General features: G+C 43.5%; 1 protein-coding gene and 1 long non-coding RNA gene across 7 annotated transcripts in view; one reads left to right on the top strand and one right to left on the bottom strand.

Moving 5' to 3' along the window:
• Positions 1-6598, bottom strand: part of LOC107181693 — an 18766-nt gene extending 12168 nt beyond the window's left edge. The window contains exons 1-2 of one of the 2 annotated variants that reach the window (XR_001512391.1): positions 6263-6598; positions 5184-5359 (exon numbers count right to left, since the gene is read on the bottom strand). This is a non-coding gene — a long non-coding RNA (uncharacterized LOC107181693). Of the gene's footprint in view, positions 1-5183 lie in introns of both variants that reach the window. The other variant, XR_001512384.1, reaches the window with a different exon arrangement.
• A 64-nt stretch (positions 6599-6662) lies between these two features.
• Positions 6663-16728, top strand: part of U2SURP (U2 snRNP-associated SURP domain containing) — a 79765-nt gene continuing 69699 nt past the window's right edge. For 4 of the 5 annotated variants that reach the window (XM_006752802.2, XM_015557964.1, XM_006752801.2 and 1 more), the window contains exon 1: positions 6667-6806. In XM_006752802.2, coding sequence (XP_006752865.1) covers positions 6762-6806 — 45 coding nt within the window. In that variant the 5' untranslated portion in view covers positions 6667-6761. Of the gene's footprint in view, positions 6807-16728 lie in introns of all 5 variants that reach the window. The other variant, XM_015558103.1, reaches the window with a different exon arrangement.

Below are 16728 nucleotides of genomic sequence, written 5' to 3'. Positions count from 1 at the left end.
TTAGTATTTTTTTTATCTGCACCTGAGGATATGTTTCCATTGATTTTTAGAGAATGTGGAAGAGAAAGGGAAAGACAGAGAGAAACATCAAAGTGAGAGGAACACTTTGATTGGTTGCCTCCTGCATGAGTCCTGACCTGGGCCCCAGACAGAGAGAAGCCTGCAACCTAGGTACATGCCCTCGGTCAGAATGGACTCAGCCCCTGCCATTGGCAGGCCAAGACATTATCCACTGAGCCAAACCGGCTAGGGCAGGATATGACATTTCTTAGCCTTCCAGCAGCGGACCTTCGTTTTTCTCACCAGGAGTGTGGTGAAAAACCCTAGATCACCTTTTTGGATTCTTATTACCCAAGTTACTAAGAATATTACCAGTGGCTTACAGGGAGCTTAACCAATGAGCGGTCAGAAAAGGTGTTTCCTCTGTAGTTCACACCAATTGCCGACTTGGCCTCCCCCCTCCCTCACACCCCAGACCTGACACCTCTGGCCCAGGCTTCAGGCTGGGCAGGGGATCCCCATCTCCCCTCGATCACCGGCTCCTCCCTTGCCCAGGCCTTGACCAGAGGCTTCAACCTCCATCACCCTCCAATAGCAGGATCAGCCCCTTGCCCAGGCCTGGCGCCTCTGCCAGAGGTGTCAGGCCTGGACAGGGGACCTCCATCTCCCTCCGATCACCAGATTGGCCCCTCGCCCTGGCCTGACAACTCAGCCAAAGGTGTTGACCCCCATTACCCTCCTATCGCCGGATCGGCCCCTTGCCCAGCAGGGGACCCCCAGGCCTCTCCGATTGCCGGCTCTGCCCCCCGCACAGGCCTGATGCCTCTGGCCCAGGCTTCAGACCTGGGCAGGGGACCCCCATATCCCCTGATCACCGGCTCCACCCTCGCCCAGGCCTGACATCTCGGCCAGAGGTGACGATCCCCATTACCCTCCCATCGCCAGATCGGCCCCTTGCCCAGGCCTGACGCCTCCGCCAGAGGTGTCAGGCCTGGGCAGGGGACCCCCATCTCACTCCGATCACTGGCTTCTGGGGCTTCTGGGGCCTGCCTGCTGCCCAGGATGGCGGCTTGTGCTGGCAGCTGTGCTGTCCCATCCTGCCTGCAGTATGCAAATTAGCCGCCATTTTTGTTGGCGGTTAACTTGCATATCGCACTGATTAGCCTATGTGAGGTGTAGTGAAGGTATGGTCAATTACCATGTTTGTCTATTATTAGATAGGATAGATGTTAAATGTTGCCTTTGTTGTAGCCTTTCCACTCTACCTCCTCCCCCTCCCTCACTTATTTTAAAATAAATCAAAACATTTTGGGAGACCTTAAAATTATCTGTGGGCCCTGGGTTCAGAACTTTCCTTGACAAATGGATGTTAGTTCTCCTTGGTGCCTGGGAACTGACTGTTAAATGTTTTGATCATCAACTTTGGTAAGACTTAAATTGTATCTGAGAAGTATGTGGATGGAAAAAAAAAGGGATACTTTGGAAAGTAACTTCATAGGGTGATCTAATCATAAAATCCAAACTGGGCAGGTCACGGTGAGTAGTCTCACCCCAGGCATAAAATTTCTTTAGTGGAAAGTTTTTAGCCAGCGCTGTCCATTGTTTTTGTGCCTCTAGATCAGTGGTTCACAACCTTCCTAATGCCGCGACCCTTTAATATAGTTCCTAATGTTGTGGTGACCCCCAATTTCATTGTTATAAACTGAACATAATTAAAGCATAGTGGTTAATCACAAAAACAATATGTAATGAGAGAAACCAAGATGGCGGCATAGGTAAACACCTGAAATTGCTGCCTCGCACAACCACTTCAAAAATACAACTAAAAGACAAAATAGACATCATCCAGAAACACAGGAAGGCTGGCTGAATGGAAATTCTACAACTAGAAGGAAAGAGAAAAGCACACTGAGACATAGAGGAGGTGCGGAAGTTAAGTGCAGAGGTATGGAGGCTTGAGCACGTGTGGAAAGGGGCTGGCAATGGAGGACGCTGGTGTCTTTTGCATTCGGGAGGGAGGCGCAAGCTCCCGTCGGCCCTGATTCCAGTTCCGGGCGAATCTCTGGGGACCCAGACTCATACGGGGAGAAACTGGACTGTCTGGCAGCGGGTGGAACTCGAGTGCGGTTTCTCTCAGAGGTGCTTGCAGTGATTACTGAGGGACACTGAGACCCAGGTTCTCTTAGGGCACGACTGAGGATCAGCCATAGCTGTTTGCTACGCCCTGTTGATTTCCTGAGTCCCCGCCCCACCCAAGCTGCTAGCAGAGGCTTTTGCATATGAATGGGCTGGCCCTTTGAGATCTAAAATTACCTAACAAACTGCAGCTGGGTCAGAAAGACCCAGAACATCCAAAAGAAGGTCCAAGGCCCCATAGCAGCTTGCATTGCTTCACAGCTGGGCCTCATCTGGGCACCTCCAAAACCCAAACAAGGAAGAGGAACCTGCAGATCTCTCCGTAGCTCCTGCTGGGTAGCCTCAGGCAGAGTGTAAATTAGCACCTCCTTAGAGATCCAAGAGCCTGTGTACCCAGTGGTCAGATTGGGACCATCCAGATTACAACTCCTCAGATCCATAAGGGACACACTCAGGGGGCAGACGCAGTGAGCACCAAAGCCCCATTGAAGCAAGTCTTGCCCCATAAGGGTGTCTTCAGCACAGAAATTCTCCCACTATAGACACAGCTGATTCTCACAGACAATTGGCCTGGAGGTCAATTCCTCCCAGTGATAGCTACAACAATCCAGGCTTAACTACAACAAGACTGTGCACACAGCCTACAAAGGGGTGCACCAACAGTGTCCACCTCAGGTAATTGGGGAGGCTGAGCCACTGGGACCTATAGGACACCTAGCACCGAAAGCCACTCTATCAACACAGCATAAAAAATGCGGAGACAAAGAAACAGCTCATAAATGACAGAAATGGAGGAAAGCAAACAACTGGATATAGAGTTCAAAACCAGGGTTATAAGGTTTTTCAAGAATTTTCTAGAAACCACCAATAAATTTAGTGAGACCCTTGAGGATATGAAAAAGGACCAACTAGAAATTAAGCATACACTGACTGAAATAAAGAATAATATACAGAGATCCAACAGCAGACCAGAGGATCACAAGAATCAAGTCAAAGATTTGAAATATGAAGAACTCAAAAACACGCAACTGGAAAAGCAAAAAGAAAAAAGAATCCAAGAATATCAAGATAGTGTAAGGAACCTCTGGGACAACTTCAAGCGTACCAACATCCAAATTATAGGGGTGCCAGAAGAAGAGAGAAAGCAAGATATTGAAAACCTATTTGAAGAAATAATGACAGAAAACTTCCCCTATCTGGCGAAAGAAATAGACTTACAAGTCCAGGAAGCACAGAGAACACCAGACAAAAGGAATCCAAAGAGGACCACACCAAGACACATCATAATTAAAATTCCAAGGGCAAAAGACAAAGAGAAAATCTTAAAAGCAGCAAGAGGAAAAAAAAGTCAGTTATCTACAAGGGAGTACCCATAGGATTGTTAGGTGATTTCTCAACAGAAACTATGCAGGCCAGAAGAGAGTGGCAAGAAATATTCAAAATGATGAATAACAAGAACCTGCAACCAAGATTACTTTAACTCAATTGTTTTTATAAAAACAATGCTGAGTAAAATCGGAGCATTTATTTCCTAGCAGCACCAAATATAAGCTTGTCCAGTTCAGTGGAACTAACAATAAAGATTTATTTAAAAAATTTTTTAAAAAAGCAATATGTAATTATATGTGTTTTCCGATGGTCTTAGGCGACCCCTGTGAAAGGGTCGTTCGACCCCCAACATGGTCACAACCCACAGGTTGAGAACCCCTGCTCTAGATCAACACATCTGTGAAATACCAGAAGTAATTCCCCTTAAAAGATATATTAACCCTCAAGAGATCACATAATCTTGTTAGTATCCTGTATTCCAGTTAATTCCTGCCTTGCTTTCTCCTTCCTCCATGTAATCGTTCTTACATCCCCTCCTTAATTTCAAATGCAGAAGCTGCAAAACTGTTATTTGAAGCATTTGAGATCTTGCTCCCTGGCATATGTCGTCAGTTTGGATCAAAAAAGCTTATAAAAATTCTCTGCAGATTGGGATGTTTCTCACACTAACAAGTAGAAAACCCAAATGCCTTCAAGCAGTCTGGCTGTGGGGCATTTATTTGTTCACAGCATGTGTGTGGTGACAGCCTGGTGAACTGGAGTGCTCAGCCCGATTTCCAAGAAATTGCTGTGGCTCATTGCCAGACTTTTCCATTTTTCAAGAAAAGCTGGAAATCCTGAGTATTAAACAAGTAAATTCTCCCAATTTAAAAATGCCAACTCAGATTTCAAAGAAACCAAAATCTCCCTGCTTTGAGCCAAGCAAAACCTCTGGGTGGACTGCATCTGGCACTGCTTTTTGGTTGATGTTTAGCATAGCTGTAGGAAGAACCCTGAACAGATAGATGGCAGGTGGGGGGCAGAAAAGTGACTTGGTTTTAATGTGATTGTGAAAAAGTAATGCTAATTGCAGAAAATTGTATTATTTCCTTACTATCTGTGTATAGTCCCTTGGCAATAGTAATTGTGAGTCTAATGAAAAATTTAAGATTCTGTAAAAATTCCACTTGTATATTCATGCTCTCTCATCCTTCTTAATTTGCAGTTTGAGTAATAGGGCCAAGATTTCATGATTTATATGTATCCAGAGGAACTATGCTCATTGCTGTGATTGAGTTTTTGTGTTTTTTTAAAAAATATATTTTATTGATTTTTTACAGAGAGGAAGGGAGAGGGATAGAGAGCCAGAAACATCGATGAGAGAGAAACATTGATCAGCTGCCTCACGCACACCCCCTACTGGGGATGTGCCCGCAACCAATGTACATGCCCTTGACCAGAATCAAACCCAGGACCCTTGAGTTTGCAGGCCGATGCTCTATCCACTGAGCCAAACCAGTTAGGGCAGTAAGTATACTTAATTAAGCCTTAATAAAGGACTAGGTATAACTTATAGTCAGGTCAGATTTGTCTGACTTCCTTCAGGGCTTTATCATATGAAAAAGAGAGGGAAGAAGTCTGCATTAACTTTAACTCTTTTGGGGTACACATTTAGTAAAAATTACTTTTAGAAGAAGCAGAACTTTAGGAATCTGAATGAAAAGCATGCATATATTTACTTTATAGAGACCAACTCATCGTCAGTGGAAAAGTGTAGGTTCCTATGGATCAGAAGCAGTCTCTAACATAGGCTTGACGGGGGAAGAAGGTCTGTAAAGTCCTGGAGGAAGTACCATCTTCAAAAAAGTAGCCTTCAATTAGAGGACAGCATGAGGGTGGGGGAAGAAGTACAAAACTGAAAAAGCAAGATCTGAGATTGAAAATAGATTCAATTGGACTGGAGGTTGCAAAGCATTGTTCCATTTTAATTTCAATGTATAGCACCTGTCACTTTCTAATTATTTCTTGTTTAGAAATCCTTTTTTTTTTTTTGCTATTTGTTTATTGTTTGTTCTTCTAACCCCTCCCCTCACACAGGAGCCCTAGCCTGCTGATTCCTCAGTGTCTGGCACACATATCCTGTCCTACCAGCTTCCCTCACCACTACCCAACCTCCCGCCTTCTGCTCCCAACACTAACAGACAAAATTTTACTTCTTCAGAGTTGGTTCGAATGCTTCCTTCTCTGTGAAATCTCCCCCATCTCCTTACCCGACCTTACCCTCAGAATTAATTATTTCTTTCAGAGTTCCCACAGCTATTGAGTTTTCCTTGCAGAATCAATTTAATTCTACAGTGTTAGTTTGCTGTTCTCTTGCCCAACCCTCATTAGGTTTTAAATCATATAGAGACAACGTATTTTTGCCTCTGTAAGCCTCTACACTTTGGGCAGGCTTTTATACACAAAAAGGGCTCAAAAATAGTTTGCAGAAATAAATTAGAGTGAAGTCATGAACTTGTCCTCTTCCCTTCCCCCAGACCTCAGAGCCATCTTTAAAAATTTAAATCTGACCAAGTCACAGTCCTAGTTAACTCTGTTGAAGGCCACTCGAGATCCTCAAAACATAATTCTAAATCCTAACCACCCTGGTTGCCTCAGGGCCCAGTATGAACGTACTTAGAATAGTATCTTTATGATTTTCTCTTATCCTGTCTCTGTAGACGCCCTAAATAGAGTCCGATCTCCCATTGCTGGAATCTCAGGTTGGGTCAAAAGCTCATCTTCTCCGCTTTCTGGGCACAATTCTATATTCAAGTACCTTGAGTAGACTGCAAGTTTCCCATCAGGGTGTGAGCTCCCCAGTGGTGCGAACAAGTCTGCACGGAGCACCAGGTCCCTAGGCCGTTCCAGACCTATTTTCGGAGTTGAGGTAAAATCCTGCCCAGCTGATCAGTGCCTTTCTTCTTTAAGGAGACGTCTCCTCCTCTCCAGGAAGCAGAACCGGCTCGCACCTATCAGGGACTGGCACTTGAAAAATAGTGAAGTATTGGTAGCCCCTGAAAGTCAGGACCAGAAGCTTCTTTAAATTCGCGGGTCCAGTAACACACCCAGCAACCGAGACAACCAGAAAAACCAGCGTAGTGGGCAGGGCCGGGAAAAGGAGACTCCGGAAGTCATATGCACACGAGCTGGAACACCATCTCGGCAGTTGACTATTCAGCCTTGCAGACGTTCTGGCGGGCTCCGCTGCGATCCACTCTTTCGGCGCTCGACTCGCCGGCGCTGCTGCCGCCGCCGAAGGAGGGGCAAAGCTCAAGATGGCGGACAAAACGCCAGGCGGCTCTCAGAAGGCCAGTTCAAAGGTAATTTCTCAGAGGACTGCGTAAGTCAGAGAGTCCCCCCGTCGTCTGGGACCTGCAGATGCTCCTGGCCGGCGGGAGAGGTTTGGTGGGAATCCGCGTTTCGGTCGCGATGGCAGGCCGGGTGCCGGCGCACCGTGGTGCGCAGGTTGAGGAGGCCTGGCTTCCCTCCTAGTCCCAGCGCGGACTCGGCTGGAGACTGGTGGGCCCTCAGGTGGTGAGGGCTGCCGTGAGGAATCCGACCCACGCTTGGCATCGGCATGAAGACAGAGGTTTCGATTGGGGTCTTAAGCGGCGAAAATGCACCACGGTGTCTCACCTTGTTGCGCGCTGAGGCCGCTGATCACAGCTCGGGAGAGGTGATCGCTTCCCGGCGATTACATCCCTGCCCATCTTTTCTCGGCTCTTTGGTTCTGGGTCTCACGGTGCCGGCCTCCCTCCATTCCCTTCAGGCCCGCCTGTGAGCCGAGGACCCACCCGAGGGCGCGGGGCGGCGTCTAATAGGATGGTCAGCTTAATTTACTCCTTTGCCTCGTTGCCCCGAGGCAGAACTGAGCGAGTTACCGGGTGCGCCCTGCCTGCGGGGCGCGGGTCCCCGCGTTTCCGCGTGCGCTTTACTGAAAGGGGGACTTCTGGGGTGCGCGGCCACCTTGTTTAGAAAGTCGCCGTGGAGTTTGCAGGGAGTTGGGTGCGCCACTTGGAAAACCTTTGAGCTGGAGAAGTTGTTTGGTGTTAGGTTGTGTTTAGCAGCATCAGGTCTTGGACGGGTCACTCAATCGTTTTCTCTTTGAGTTCCTCATCTCGAACACGATATAGGTACTGGCTGCAGTAGCTGTTAAGTTTTTAATGCTGATGTCAGAAGTTGTTTAACACTTAAACGCTCTGTTACATCTTAAAGCCGCTTATTAGGAAGTTAAGTGTATGGTAGACCGGGTGGACGTGCCTTGCGTTTTCAGTTTGTTGTGACAAACATTAATAACCAGTTTTGTAGTTGCTGTCTCAGTTTCTAGTAAATCGTAATCTTATGTCATTTGGGGGATGATGTTCACAATTAGTTTGTAATTAGAATGGCTTTACCAGACATCTTTCAGTTATGTAAAACTATGGTAGAGGGCCACTTTTGGCTGCTTTACATTATGCATTTACTCTTTGTCATTTTCTCCCCTCCCTGGTACATTTCCCCTTGGGGATTAGGGGATTAGTTGGATACCTTACTCTACCCACTTTCTAGAAACAGACTCCTGACAAAAACAGCCTTGCTTACTATTGGAACTGTTGCTAAAGCTAGTTAAATCTATAATAACTCAAGCATAAGCGTCACAATTTTTTGTTTCTCCTCAAAATAGTATTTTAAGTATCTCCTAGTTTGAGGCCTTGGATACATTTTAATGTCTGGTTAGTCTTCCTTCTATAATAGGACTTTTCGTGATTGTGTGTGACTGTTACCTATAATTAAATTGTTGGATCTTCCAGTAATTTTTTTTTTTTTTTTTTTGTTAATCCTCACCCAAGGATATTTTCCCATTGATTTTTAGAGAGAGTGGAAGGGAGGGGGAGAGACAAACAACGATCTCACATCGATTGATTGCCTCTTGCAAGCTCGGCCCCGCTGGGGATCAAGCAACGGAGGTTCATGCCCTTGAATGGAATTGAACCTACAATCCTTAAGTCCGTGGGTCAGACGCTCTATCCACACCAGCTAGGGCAAATCTTTTTAAATATATTGTTTTAGATTATCATCAGTTGATGCCAATACAAGATATTCTGATGTCCGTAAAAGGAATCAATATCTCAGGATTCAAATAATATTAACATGATTTTCTCTATTAATATAGAGGCTACATGATGTAGAAAGATCTTGGATTTTGATAAAAAATAAACTAGATTGTTTTCAGGTCCTGTGTTGGTAATTAATTATATTTGCAATTTTAAGGCAGATTGTATAAACCCTTTTTTCAAATTGACCTTAAGGAGGAAGGGAGAGAGAGAGAAACAAATATCAATGTGAGAGAGATACATCAATGGGTTGTCTCCCAAATCCTCCCTGACGGGATTGAATCTGAAACCTAGGTATGTATCCTGATGGAATCAAACCCACAACCTTTGACAATGCTCCAACCAACAGACATAAATGGCCAGGCCAGATTGCATAAATTCTTGAGTCTTAGTTTCTTTTGTAATATGTATACAATTCATCCCTCTTTTCTGGGGTTGATGTAAGTATTAAATGAGCTAATGTTTATAAAGTACACTAGAGGCCCGATGCATGAAATTCGTGCAAGAGTAGGCCTTCCTTCCCCTGGCTGCCGGCACTGGCTTCCCTCTGGCACCTGGGACCCAGGACTGGGCTTCCCTTTGGCCACCAGCAGGCACCTGGGACCCAGGTTTCCCCCACAACCCTGCTTTGTCTGGAAGGTTGTCTGGTGTAATTAGCACATTATGTTTTTATTATTATAGACTAGAGGCTCAGTGCATGAAAATTTGTGCACTCGGGGGAGGGGGGGGTCCCTTCAGCCCCGCCTGTGCCCTCTCACAGTCCGGGACTCCTTGGGGGATGTCCACCTGCTGGCTTAGGCCTGCTCCCTGGGGGATTGGGCCTAAGCTGCAGTTGGACATTCTTAGTGCTGCCAAGGAGGTGGGAGAGGCTGCTGTACTCACAGCTGTCAGCCTGGCTTGTGGCTAAGCAGAGCTCCCCCTGTGGGAGTGCACTGACTACCAGGGGGCAGTTCCTGCATTGAGCGTCTGCCCCTTGGTGGTCAGTGCACATCATAGCGACTGATCGTTCAGCTGTTAGGGTCAATTTGCATATTACCCTTTTATTATATAGGATTATTATATAGGATAATATTGATTCTTTCCCCTTCTCCTTTTTATCCTTAAAAGTACTTTTCAAAATGTCAGGAAAATGTCTAATCCTGAGATTTAGAATCTTAAGTCATGGACTATCATAATGACTGCCCAGGTTGCTTTTTATTTTTAACGCAAGTCCAGAAATGTTTGGAGGGAGGATCAGATTGTTTTGGCTGATACTACAGTATTTGAATTTCTAGCTTTTGATCTCTGGTTTGATTTCCCTTCCTCTTGTGAAAACAGGTGAATGACATTCTACAATACAGATGAAGAGATTTTTCTGTTTCATGTTCATTCTTCTTTGCTACTTAAATTACCATTGATATGGGAAGGGATGTTTGTAAATCATATTTCTAGACATTGAGAAAAATTTTAATTTAAAAATGTACAATATACAAGATTTTTGCATAGATAATGGCAAAATTATTTTGACATGTCTTAACTATAAAATACTGAAGTTATGTTAGATAACTTCTACAGTTCCTTCTAGCTTTAAAAATTACATTTTATGTTTGCATAAAATGATTTACCTTTATGTGTAGTTGTCCCCAGTGAAGAGATCCCATGCCCTTTTGTCTTCTGTTTAATTTTTTAAAAATGTATTTTTATTGATTTCAGAGAGGAAGGGAGAGGGAGAGACAGAAACATCCTTGATGGGAGTGAACCATTGATTGGCTGCCTCCCCCACGCCCCCTTCTAGGGATGGAGTCTGCAATCTGGGCATGTGCCCTTGACCGGAATAAAACCCGGGACCCTTCAGTCCGCTGAGCCAAACCGGCTAGGGCTCTTCTGTTTAGTTTTGCTATGTTTTTCATTTTAAAGCCTGGCAAATATAGAAATTCAGAAATGTTTTAGGAATGAGCTAAGATTTTCCTATTCATTATTCCTGTTTATCACCAGACTAAAATACTGTTTTGGGGGAGAGGGACATTGATGCTATATTTGATTTTGGGAGGAGAGACAAAGACAAGTTTATAATTCTTTGCTTATAAACTTGTTAAACATTTTCTTAGAATTTATCAAATTATTAAGAGGTTTTTTGTTTGCTTGCTCAGCAAAAATGAGGATATAAAGAGAATGTGATATTTTCTTTGCTTCTGCATCTCCTGTGCTGGTAATATTAATATTGAATTGTGTACCCTGTTACTGCACTCTGACAATGCTTATTTTTTCCCACATTTAAAATTGGGTTACATAGGTAAATAAACATAATATTGCTGGCTTCCTTGACATCAGGTACTAAGTTGGTTTGGGAACAATTTTGATTGACTGCTGACTAACCAAGTATTTCACTTGTAAGAAATAATAAAATGAGCATTCATCCAAGGCTTGTGATCCTTAAGTATTAATTACTGCCTGTGTATATGTTTTTTTGTAGTTCCTGAAAATATGTAAGATTTAAATATGAACATCTGCAAACAAAACACAAATCTTGAAAATTAGGCTCTGCATAGTTTCCAGTTTTAGGTTAAACTGAATTTTTATTATAATATGGTCATAACCTTATCTTAAAATATAAGGTGATTAATTTTATGTGTGGAAGGTTGTGTTTTGGGGTGGGGAGTGGAAGAATGCACTTCCATTTTTTTGATCAGTGTTTTTTAGAAACGAGTATTTGCAGCATTGGTGCTTGAATATGAATGTTGATATGGGTAAAAAAATATTCCTACCTTAATTGGATTGAATTGTTTTCAGAAAGTCTTTTTTTAAAAATTTTTTATTCCTGAAGCTTTGTTTTTCCTGGGAAGTATACCAATAAAAGATACCCATTTGCCTTACTACATCCCATTTGGGATGTGAGATGAAGACTCCTTCCTTTTTACAAAGAGCATCAATTTTCAAATAAAAATTAGAACTTGATATAGGATAGTAAACTAAAAAACATTGATATTACAAATAATTTGCCTCATGTGCTATTATTAAATACCTTTAACATTTTATTACACACCAGCTGTGTGCTAGAAATTTTGTGGAAATAACCTTTTTGAAAGCAAGAAACATTTGCCTGAAGCACTTGAGACTATTTGGTAGATGTCTCTTTGAGAAGTTAATTTTTTTCCACTAGGCTCTTCCTCAGGTTAAATAAACTGCAGGACACTTAAAATGTAGTTACAACTTTTCATGTATTGGTACTGTTTTGGATATAATTTTAAAGATTACTTCAGGTTTGTTATTTAATTTTATCATACATAGTACATGTCTCAGTGATCTTATGGAGTTTTTTTGGTTTGGCTTAGAGCAGCGGTTCTTAACCTGTGGGTCGCGACCCCTTTGGGGGTCGAACGACCCTTTCACAGGGGTCACCTAAGACCATCGGAAAACACATATATAATTACATATTGTTTTTGCGATTAATCACTATGATTTAATTATGTTCAATTTGTAACAATGAAATTGGGGGTCATCACAACATGAAGAACTGTATTAAAGGATTGAGGCATTAGGAAGGTTGAGAACCACTGGCTTAGAGAGTGGTATTAAGCTAGATAGCTGTTCCATGTTAGTGAGTGGACAGCATAGTATGTGAACAGTGTATGGTGCAATTTTGTTGTGTAGGTTAAGCCAACAAGTATATTAAGTTCCTGTCACTTGCCAGATCTTGTGCTTGGTTTTGAGAAAGAAAACATTAATTAAGACCCTAGCCACTTTTGGGGGAGCATGCTGTCCTGTGAAAGAGGAGAGTCAACATCAAAAGTACCTATAAGTTGGGTGAAAGAAGTGACAGCTGGTTGAATGGAAGATGGATGGAGAAATCTTTAAGAGCATAGAAGAATTTGATTAAGTCCTTTTGAACAATGAGAGTTTTGAAGGATAGAGATAAGGGGTATAAAGAGATGGGTGAGGTGAAGAAAAAGAAATATCAGGGAAGTGGATTGTTAAGTGGTCTTGTTTAGATAGGGGGCTTGCATATGACAGAAGGAGCTGAGATGGAAAGGTTAAGTTTTAGCTAAATTGTGGAGGGCTTTGAAAGCTACAGAATACAATTAAAGAGCCACTGGGGGGGAGGGGGCATAGTTTAGGAAGGATTTGGAAGTGAGGAGGACCAATTTGAAGATTATTGCAGTGCTGATATTAAGGATTGCTTCAAAAATCTCACCTCATTGTTTCTGGGAAGCTTTTCCTAACATCTTCCTCACTCCCATTAAGATTTGCCTCTGCTCTTTTGGCATAACCACATTTTCACTTGTCTCTCTTATTAGCTCTTAATGACAGGAGCTATGTCTTACTTTATATCTATAATGCAAGGCATAGTATTAGTAGATGGTTGCCCAGTAAATGGTTGAATAAAGGGGAGATCTGAACCACAATGGTGTCTTTAGCAAGGGAAAGGATTCCTTGTAGAAGAGTTACAGAATTAGAGGCAGGATGGACAGAATTTGACTCGGTTATAGGGGATCAGGAAGGAGTCCAAGATGACCCTGTTATTATGCTGCTGCTGGCTAACACTTATTGATTAACTAGAGGCCCGGTGCACAAAATTCATGCACTTGGGGGGGGGGCGGTTGTCCCTCAGCCCAGCCTGCACCCTCTCCAAACTGGGACCCCTTAAGGGATGTCCGACTGCCTGTTTAGGCCTGATCCCAGTGGGATTGGGCCTACGGGATCAGGCCTAAATGGGCAGTCGGACATCCCTCTCACAGTCCAGGATTGCTGGCTCCCAACCACTTACCTGCCTACCTGCCTGCCTGAATGCTCCTAACCACTTCTGCCTGCCAGCCTGATTACCCCCTAACTACTCCCCTGCCAGCCTGATTGACACCTAACTGCTCCCCTGCTGGCCTGATCACCCCCAATTGCTCCCCCCTGCCGGCCTGATTGCCCCCAACTGCCCTCCCTTGCAGTCCTGGTCCCCCCCAACTGCCCTCCTCTACTTCCAAGAAACACCATCCGAAGAATGTAAAGTTCCAGTATGGTGATAAACTTGTTTGTGTCTTCTAAAACAGTATGGCCCATATCCTGATGGCGATGCAATATTTGCACCCATGGAAGCAAAAGCAAAAGAACTATTTATGGAATGAATATTTTCCATGAAATTTTTACTGTCAGAATCTTTGTCATTAATCTTTTAAAATATTCTGGTTATTCTGGAAAATGTATATCATTTGGACAGATTTTACGTTTGCTAAAACATCGAGTAAATTTCCCATCGGATGTTTTTCATCAAAGAAATTTAGTGATAGGCAAAATTGACATCTAACAGTCATTCCACCACAACTATGTTTGAGAATTGCATCCTTATGTACTCCATTTTTGCTGAGAAGGCAGTTCCTATTGGTATTGGTAGTACTTGTTGATGACTGTTCTTTAGACATATTCTGTTGTTGCCACTGCCTTCTTTCAACTTCAAAGGCACGTTGGTCTTTAGACATTTTCTGTCTATAAGCCCTCTTCTTTCGGCTGCAGAGCTACATTATATCAATAATTGCTCTTTAGACATAGTCCCACCTCTCTACTGTCACGGTCTGAGATGCAGGTGAATGGGAGTCCTGGCTGTAAGGCCACTAAAGCTGTCTCATCAACGGCTGATTCTGACTGATTCTGTGGGGGTAGGACTTCCTCCTCCCTGCTGTCAGAGTTTCCGTGGCGGTGATGACGAAGCAAGCATTCCACCCAGCCGCTCTGGGCCCAGCCTGCCCAGAGGCCCTCTTCGGCCAGGCCAGAACGCTTGCCTCGTTGTCGGGGCGACAACGCAAGCGTTCTGCGCTCAGCGTGCCTAGAGGCCCTCTACTGCTGGGCCGGATCGCTTGCCTTGCCACCAGGACAACAATGCAAGTGTTCCCCCTTAACCCCCGCTGCTCTGTGCCTGCTGCCCAGAGGCCCTCTGTGGCTGGGGTGGAACACTTGCCTTGTGGCCACAGAGATGAAGCAAGCATTCTGCCAGGCTGCTCACGCTGCCCACTCTCAGCAGCCGTCCTCCAGGACTGGGGGACTCCATCAGGGTTGAGAGGACTGGGTGCTGCCATTTGTGATGCAGTGTTGGTCAATTTGCATATTCACTCTTTATTAGATAGGCTTATTATGTACCAAACACTGAGGGCTTCACCTCATTGCTGAGGCAGGTGCTGTACAGCTTTACACATGAAGGAACTAGTCCCAAGGCTACAGATCTGGTAAATCTGATTCCAGAATTTGTGCTCTTAGCACAGTGGCTCTCAACCTTCCTAATGCCGCGACCCTTTAATACAGTTCCTCATGTTTTGGTGACCCCCAATTTCATTGTTACAAATTGAACATAATTAGAGCATAGTGATTAATCACAAAAACAATATGTAATTATATGTGTTTTCCGATGGTCTTAGGCGACCCCTGTGAAAGGGTCATTCGACCCCCAAAGGGGTTGCGACCCACAGGTTGAGAACCGCTGTCTTAGTATCTTACTATTTCCAGATTATGAGTAATTGAGAGTTACCACCTAATGTTAGAAGTAAGGTCCAGAGGATAAGATAGTTTGTGAGGCATTTTACGACTATTGGATTTGAAAATGATGATCCAGAGAGCAGTTTGAGAACAGACTGGAACCTATGAGAGGACAAGGTTAAGATCAGGAATTGGCAGTCATCTCAGTACAATAAAGGTGTTGATTTGCTTCCTGTGGGAGAGATTGTTAAACTTGAGGGAGATGTAAGTTGATACTTTCGAGCAGTGGTTCTCAACCTTCTGGCCCTTTAAATACAGTTCCTCATGTTGTGACCCAACCATAAAATTATTTTCGTTGCTACTTCATAACTAATATTGCTACTGTTATGAATCTTAGTGTAAATATCTGATATGCAGGATGGTCTTAGGCAACCCCTGTGAAAGGGTTGTTCGCCAAAGGGGTCGCGACCCACAGGTTGAGAACCACTGGTTTAGAGGATGAGAGGACAAAGACATCTGGGAGACAGAAATGGAAATGGAGAGCTGACTAGGCAGAATGGCAGCACTGGAAGGATGTTACTGTGGATGGCTTGCTAATTTGAAAACTCAGGTATGGAGGCCTTTCATTTAAAATAACGTAGGAGCAGCCAGGAAGAGAAAAGTTTTTATTCTCAGTCACCAAGATACAGGGTCATATGGCATGAGTGTAGTTGGCCTCACCTTTATCTTGTAACCTCAGCAGCCATCAGAATGATCCTTTTTCCTTTGGGATTTTCTTGCTGTCCTTCCCCACATCTGTACTGTCACTTGATAAATTTCTCTTTGCATCTTTATTTCCTCAAACCTCCCTTACTCTACCCTTGTTTTGGGGTCTTTTTATTTGGACGAGGAATTGTTCTGTAACTTCAGAAGAACTTTAAGCATTAACTTGTTGTTTTTAGATTTAAAAGAAAGTAAAAACCCAAGCCCAAGACAAATAATATGGTTCAGTTTCAGGTTAAGAAGAGGGAGAGGCTCAGCTTCTGAAGTAGCATTACATTTACAGTTTACCTGGACAACTAGCTTAAGAAGTTGACTATTCTTTTTTAAAATCTTATTAACTACTATTTGAATTTAACTTCTCTTAAATGTCTGGTTTGCACTAAATATGACCAGTGCCATCTTAGGGTAATTGAAATCAGCTAATGTCTCTTAAGCCAGGCTGTTATTTTTAAATCTTACAAATGATTTGGATGTGGTGGCATAGAAAATTAAAGACAGGCTAGCATATTCTTAGGTACTCTTGTATGCTTATTCTTCTGGGTGAACTTTAAAATTATTTTATTTTATATTTTTAATCTTTAATTTCTTTGTTGATTAAGGTATTACAAATGTGTCCTCATCCCCCCATTAACCCCCAATTTCCCCCCTTCGCTCCCACTCATGCTCTCATCCCCCTGTTGTCCCTGTCCATTCGTTTGGCTTATATGCATGCATACAAGTCCTTTATAACCAGTTTTGAACTCTGTATTTGGTAGTTTGCTTGTCTCCATTTTGTTTAGTTTTTTACTAGAGTTCTGTTCTGTTCTTTTATTTGGGACCTATTTCTTTGTCTCCTCATTTTGGCTCTCTCCCTGTATATGTATTTCTGTATTAGGTAGAGCTGCTACATCTCCTGGTCCTGGTAGAGTGACTCTATGTAGTAGCTGTCTTGTAGGGCCCAGTGGCTTTGGCTCTT

The sequence above is a fragment of the Myotis davidii genome, unplaced genomic scaffold (assembly GCF_000327345.1).
Source record: "Myotis davidii unplaced genomic scaffold, ASM32734v1 scaffold1051, whole genome shotgun sequence".
Lineage (NCBI taxonomy): Eukaryota > Metazoa > Chordata > Mammalia > Chiroptera > Vespertilionidae > Myotis > Myotis davidii.
Note: the sequence above shows the minus strand (reverse complement) of the source record. Positions and strands in the feature narration are given on the sequence as shown.